Source organism: Anas acuta, chromosome Z (genome assembly GCF_963932015.1).
Source record: "Anas acuta chromosome Z, bAnaAcu1.1, whole genome shotgun sequence".
Taxonomy (NCBI): Eukaryota; Metazoa; Chordata; class Aves; order Anseriformes; family Anatidae; genus Anas; species Anas acuta.
This window is the reverse complement of record NC_089017.1, coordinates 74,653,377-74,660,216: the sequence shown is the minus strand read 5'-3', so window position 1 is coordinate 74,660,216 and position 6,840 is coordinate 74,653,377. Positions and strand designations below refer to the sequence as shown.

At 42.7% G+C, this 6,840-nt stretch overlaps 1 protein-coding gene across 1 annotated transcript; it reads left to right on the top strand.

Moving 5' to 3' along the window:
- Window positions 1–424: 424 nt before the first annotated feature.
- Window positions 425–5,684, top strand: LYSMD3 (LysM domain containing 3). The gene is made up of 2 exons (XM_068668066.1): window positions 425–775; window positions 1,938–5,684. Exons 1-2 carry the CDS (start codon window positions 488–490, stop codon window positions 2,589–2,591), a joined length of 942 nt encoding a protein of 313 aa, XP_068524167.1. The 5' UTR covers window positions 425–487; the 3' UTR covers window positions 2,592–5,684.
- The last annotated feature ends 1,156 nt before the right edge of the window (window positions 5,685–6,840 follow it).

The following is a 6,840-nucleotide window of genomic DNA, read 5'->3' as shown; positions in this document are numbered from 1 at the left end:
CCCCTTGCTATCTCTAGGCTTATCAGGAGGATCCTGTTGTTACTGCTAGGATCCTGTCACCCCTAGGATCTTGTTGCTCTCCCTAGGCTCCTGTTATCTGTGGGATCCTGCTGCTATCACTACGATCCTGCTGTTACCGCTAGGATCCTGTCACCCCTGGGATCCCGTCACCCCTGGGTCCCTGTTCTTCTCTCTGGAGTCTCGTTATCCCCAGGACCCTGTTGCTACCCCTGGGACCCTGTCACCCCTACAACCTCTCGTCCCCTTTCCCTCAGGGCCGCGCGCGGCTCCTCTGCCCGCGTGTCCGTCTGTCTGCCTGTCCGTGTGTCCGTGTGCCCGTCTATCTGTGGGGCCAGCCCCCAGGGCTGTAAGATGGAGGCCGCCTCCCTGCCTCACAGCGCCGGATGGCGGCCGGCCCTTTCCGGGGCGGTGCGAGGCGGCGGGGCCGGCCCTGTCCCCGCGGGGCGGCGGGTGCGGAGCGGCGGGCATGGCCGGCAGAGCCCCGCAGCCCCCGGCCGTGCCGCAGCCCCCCGGCGGCGGCCACCACCACCATCACCCCTACCCCTACCCCTATCCCTACCCCTACCCGCACCCGGTGGCGGCGGAGGGCGAGGGGCCGGAGGAGGAGGCCGAGGCCTTCGAGCTGCGGCCGCGGGGCCGGGAGAAGGTGCGGCGGAGCGCCTCGAGGGACCGTCCCGACGACATCGTGCTGCTGGCCAGGGACATCCAGGAGGGGGACACGCTGAACGCCATCGCGCTGCAGTTCTGCTGCTCGGTGAGTGAGTGCCTGGGGGGCTCGGGCTGGAGGAATAGTTCAAAACCACCCGGTCCTAACACAGCCAGCACCCACGGACCCTGTCCCCAAGCGCCACGTCTCCTGCAGCACCAGGGGTAATGTCAGAGAGGTTTGGGGCTTCAGGCAGAAAGCACAATTTGCACTGATCGCTGGCATAAATGCTGTGTTTTGCAGCCTCTTATCCTACTCTTGCTCAGTGAGGTATAGTTCAAAAACACACTTTGGAATTACAGGGTTAGCAGAGGCAGTAGGCATTGATTGTCCTAACTTCTCCTGCCCAAATCTGTGTTTTAAGTTATAAGGAAAAGGGTCTCCAGGCCTTACTCGTACCTACTTCGATGTCTTCTGATGTAGGATGTCATCCCAGTGAGGATAGGAAGGAGAGGAGCTCTGGTACCTTTAACAGCCACAATTTCCGTATTCGTCCCAGCTGTAGCAAAAAAGTACCAGCTCCCAAGTATTTAATTATGGTGAGGTTTGTGGCAGTGCCTTCCACATGGGGGGAGTTACTGTGCCAAAACGGAGCTGCTCATTCTCCAAGCAGTGTTAAACCCCTGCAGAGTTATTTCCCATGAGGGTGAAGATCTGAACCTCTTTTAAGAGCAAAACCAAATTTGTTTTGAGGTAGAATAGGCAAAGGGGAGAGCTGACTTTGAGGGAATTGATTGAATGAGGGAATTTTATTTATAAATATTTATAAATGAGGGAAGATTATAGTGTGTTAAGTTACGTTTGCTTTCTACCTTAGGACTCAAAAGCAGGAATCACATCCAAAACAGAGCTGTGGCTAGATGAATCGGAAGCTTGTCATTTGTAATCTTTACTCAGAAGTTTTGAATTTAATTAGGAACTCAGAGCCTAAGTCCCATTCATTTGACAGTTTCCAATGATGGGTTAATACACTTTAAGTGACTTTCAGTCATCATCTGAAGCATGAGGGTTGTTACCTTGTAATACCTTCTTGGTTATCATTGTTCAGGTTTGCTTTTTAACCTCTTCCCCCTTCAGCCTGTTCGACCAGGTATCAGTTATCCCTTTCTTTCATAAGTGGAGAATTTGGTTTCTCAAGAATTTAGAACTTTTAACCATTTCAGGTCCATGGATCTTTTAAACTTACTTAAACTGTCGTGTTTATTTTTAGGTTGCAGATATCAAGAGAGTTAACAATCTTATCAACGATCAAGATTTTTTTGCCCTGAGGTCTATCAAAATCCCAGTGAAAAAGTTCAGTGTACTGACCGAGACACATGCCTCTCCAAAAGGAAGGCCAGTCCTTCGGCCGCCTCACTGTTCCCCAGAAGTGCAGGAAGCCTCACCTTCCGACAAATTCTCTGCTAACGAGACTGCTGGCAACTTCCTAAAAGAGGTGGATCGAGATATAGAAGAGATCGTGAAGTGCAACGATACGAAGAGAGAGAACCTTAATGAAGTTGTTTCTGCCTTAGCAGCCCAGCAGGTCTGTTTTGAAACTGATGGTAAAACTAAAAAATCCAAGGATCCTTATTACGGAGCAGATTGGGGCATAGGGTGGTGGACAGCTGTAGTAATTATGTTGATCATTGGCATAATAACTCCAGTTTTTTACCTCCTATATTATGAAGTTTTAGTGAAAGCAGATGTCAGTCACCATTCTACAATGGAATCTGCCCATTCCTTTGTCACAGCAGCTTCGCATCAGAAACAAATAGAAAATGGAATGAATCCAGCGAATATTATAAATGTTGATAATCAAGGAGACCTTCAGCCTTACAACCGAAAACCCCAGGCAACTGTCATTCATAGACACATAACATAGCGTTAGATGAAGAGGAAACCACAGAATGCAAAATGCATCTGTAATACGGATGAAATACAGAGGAAATGCTTAATGATTTACCTTTATGGGCAGTGTTCCAGCACAAGGATATTTCCGTGGATCATGTAAGCCCATAATGTGCTTCAGGCAGGAGATTTCGATGCAAGATTGGGATATAAATTAAGATAGGAAATTGTCTCTGAAGCTTTGCACTTTTTTTCTATTTTGATAGGCGTGTTTTTTCTAATTAATGATGAGGTGAAAAAGGTAGTTTGAGCTAACACATAAAGAATCTCACTGTACATTTTGCAGCCCGAAGATGGGCATTTGGGGATATCTATCTTTTAAATATCTTGAAGTATTTATAGAGTGCATAGTACATTTGACATTTTAATATCAAGTTTACAGTTACCAGATAGGACTACATTCTTATAATTTTATTTTTCTTACAGAATTTTTAAAACTCAGTCATTCCATAATTAACTGCCACTATAAAGCCCTCTTTTTCTTAGATGTCTATGAAAGAGGCCGTAGCTAATACTTAAGCTGGAGGCTTCAAATTTTGTGCCTGTGGTCGACCCATTCTGTAGTACTCTTCAATATAGGTAGGAGGATAACTTGGTTCCTGTGTATGTCATGCTGTCCTTCAACACAGTCCAGTGGAGAAAGTCTTTTGTTTGAAACTTCACATTCTTCTACTGAAAGCTGACTTGGCTGGACTACTGTTCTCTTCTGCTCAGCTGCATGTGCGAAGAAACAAGTGAAGATGCGTGGCACCTTGCTCTGACTGCTTCATTAGTCTTTATTTTATGGTTATGGCTTTTTCTTCCTCCAGCACATCGCAGTTCAAGAGCAGCTGCTTCTTCAGGCAGCGGCTGCTGAACTGTTTGGGGTTTTGAATATGTTAATGGTCCTTAAAACCTTAAGGACAAGAACCTTGGACACCAACTTTTTCCTGAAATCGCTTGCAAAACCTCACATGAGGTTCAGAGGCTGCTAGGAAGAAGCAGACCAGCCATAGCTTCAGACTTCTTTCACTGATACTCTTCAGCCACTCTGGTCTTGACTGTTTCACTTGATTTCATGGACAAACTTGTTTTTCCCCTTCTTTTCTTCCCTACCTGAAAATACTACAGGAGAAAAATTAAAAAAAAAAAAAAAGACTTTTCCTACAGAAAGAAGTAAAGAGGTACTTGTGTACTCTGAATATTATAAAATAAAAACTGAGATGTTGCCTATAATCTTTTGTTATATTTGCCTTGTGGAATAAGGTTTCTATTGTGCTGTTTGAAGTAATATTTGTTACCAAAGCTGAAGTTATCTGACTTTCATAAGGCTTAGAAATGAAAAATACAATTATCTTTTCAATTTAAACACTATTAGAAACTCTCCTTTGAGTGTCTTGACCAAGTATATGCAGTGTGGAAAAAAAAATATGATAAAGCATCTATTTTTTTTGACTACAGGAAGTATTCCAAAGTGCTTTATCAACTTGAATTTTGAAAGTAAAGGCTTTTGCCAGTATGGGGCAGATATTATTCACTTGCTTGCTAAGGGTATCAGCATGAATTGGTTTACTTTCAGTGCAGATTGACATATCCAAAAGCCTGAGGAGAAGCATACAGTTGGACCTGTGAGCTCTTGACTAGTGGCTGTGGAAACCTTCGATCAGAGTATTATCTCTGCAGACAGTATGGCTGCTCAGTTTCCACAGGAGAAGAGGCGCTCTAAATGAGTGTGAACTTCGTGCTTCGCATGCCGCTTGTTTTCAGAGCTCTTTTTGAATTTTATTTCTGTGAAAACGATATGGTAATAATGCAAACATGAACATTCAAGCACCAGTTCTGGGTAAGGCTGTGCGAAAGGATGAGTTGCAAAGTGATTTAAGGTGGCTAGCGTGATGTTGCTTCTATGGCTAGAAGCTTAAAAGCAAGCCAACTTTAGGAAGAGGTGATCTGCTCTTGTCCATACAACAAAACTTTGGCCCATTAAGACAGTGTCCTGCCAAGCCTGGGACCTGGTGCATAATGAGTCAGTTTTTTTGCTGTTATTTGTTGGTTCATCTCTTCCTCCATCAATCTCTCTCTGTTTATGGAACTTTATCCTTTCATTTCTTAGGAAATTGTTGAATAACAACAGATTAACAAGTGTGATATGCAACACAAGCCTAAGTTACTATCCATACCTTAACAGGCCAGTACTAAATTGCCATCACATCTGAAGTGAACTTAACTTCAGTTGTGGTTTGAGTTGGTCAGAAAGGTCTTTGCTGTTTATATTTAAGAGAAGAGATGCTTTTGTTGGTGGTGTTAGCACTGAATGCTTCTCTAGTGTCTCAGGCTTCTTTTGGCTTATGGTGTTTTAAGGCCTGTGGCTTTGTCACTCAGTTGCTAAAAGTGTGATAGTAAGCATTTATTAAGAAAAAAAAAAAAGAAAGTTTTGTTGAAAAATACTATGCTCTGACCAAGAGCCTGGCATGTTTTTACTGTTATGTAGCATATGTCACATAGCATATTTTTAAAGTAGAACATTAAATTATGAGAAAACACAGTTAAGTCTTTTTCCAAGATCATGGGACTTCAGGCAGTAGGAACTTACAAGCAGCAGCTGGCTTTTCTATTTGCAGGATGTGGGGATTTGGGGATTTGTACTGCTTTTTCCAAAGTACGATGTGACTGGCAATGTGTCCCTGTCTATGAGTTCTGAATAAAATGGGTAACTGCTCTGTATGGAACTAAAATCTGATACAGTAAAGTAATTGTAAAACTAGTCTTTTAGAAATTGACTTTAAAAAAAATGAAAACAAACTGAAGGGTAAATTGTATTACAGCACATTGTTGGTCTGGAAGTTGGTTTTAAATATAAGTGCATATTGCACTGTTGGATCATATGAAATTTTAAATGCTTTAAATCTGCTATATTTTGGAATATGTTGTCAGAAATAATCTTTGTATAACTGTTTTATAAAGGTTCAAACTATAACTTTGTGAAATAATCCTGAGGATGCAAGTTTTATTTAAAATACTTCTGCTCCTCTAATTTTAGAAGAACATAAGTAATATGCATAAAATAAAGATTTTATTTTAGACTGCAGTGAAAGTGGTGCATACAGTGTATTCTTAACTCTCTATATTTTGCATGTGTGCTAGGAGGCCACTGCTCGTATTTGTTTTGGCTAGTTTCTCTGTGTGATCTAAATTACTCTTTGGCCAACAAGTTAAGTTTGTTGGCAGAAACTGCCTACAGCATTCACGTCTGGCGTAGCAATAACTGGTAACTTAAACGTTTGTCCTGTGCCTGTCTTGTGTAACTTGGAACTCTTCTGCATAAAGTTCCAAGAACTTGTTAGTTCTCTGAAATGAGCATTAAAAAAAAGGCATGAAAAATCATCGTTGTGGCCACGGTTTAGCACTGGTAAGCAGCTGAGCACTGCTGGCCTTGGCTAGACAGGTGGTTCCTAGGAAAACTCTTAGCTGGCAATCTTCCTGCACACTTGAAGCTAAAAGCAGTGCCTGCCTTCTTGTACAACATACCAGTACTTTTCTGCTATGCTGTTAAGACAGAATTTGAATTCAATTCTACCCAAATCCAAAGTTTGCTGAGACCCAGTGGACTACCTTGGGTTTTATCAGCATTATGGTGTTGCAATAAATTCTCAGCAGTTAGAAACACCTGTAGCAGTTCTCACATGTTGGTGTTTTGCCTCTGGAACATCACCATTTCATTTTGGAGGTGAAACCTGGAACTCTGGTTGCTCCTCAGCTTTGGCCTTACTTGCCATTGTTAAATTGGTCTTAGAAGATGTATCCTGAGACTTGTGTGGTTCCCTCTGTAGGACAGGTAACCATGGTTCACCTTTTAAAGATGCTGAATGAACGAGTTGCATGTCACATCGAAGAAACAGGCCCAACTGGTCAAGAAACAACTGCTCGCATGTATGTTGTCAAAAAAAAAAATAGAAAAAAATAAAAGCACTTTCTGTGCAATATAGCAGAATGTTTATTAAACACTGTTTGTACAGGCTTCAAAACACAATTAAGTATACCTCTGAGGTGTGACGTGCATTGCATTTTAGTTTCACTTCCTTTAGAATGGATACGTAACTTATCAGAACACTTGAAAGCTGTACCTGAAGCTGTACCTTACTGTGCAGAATGATTCACAGAATAATGCTGTACTACTTTCCAGTCAGCAGTGAGGCAGAGCACTGCTTGACAGAATGCCAAACTTCCACAAAGCGCACTTCTCA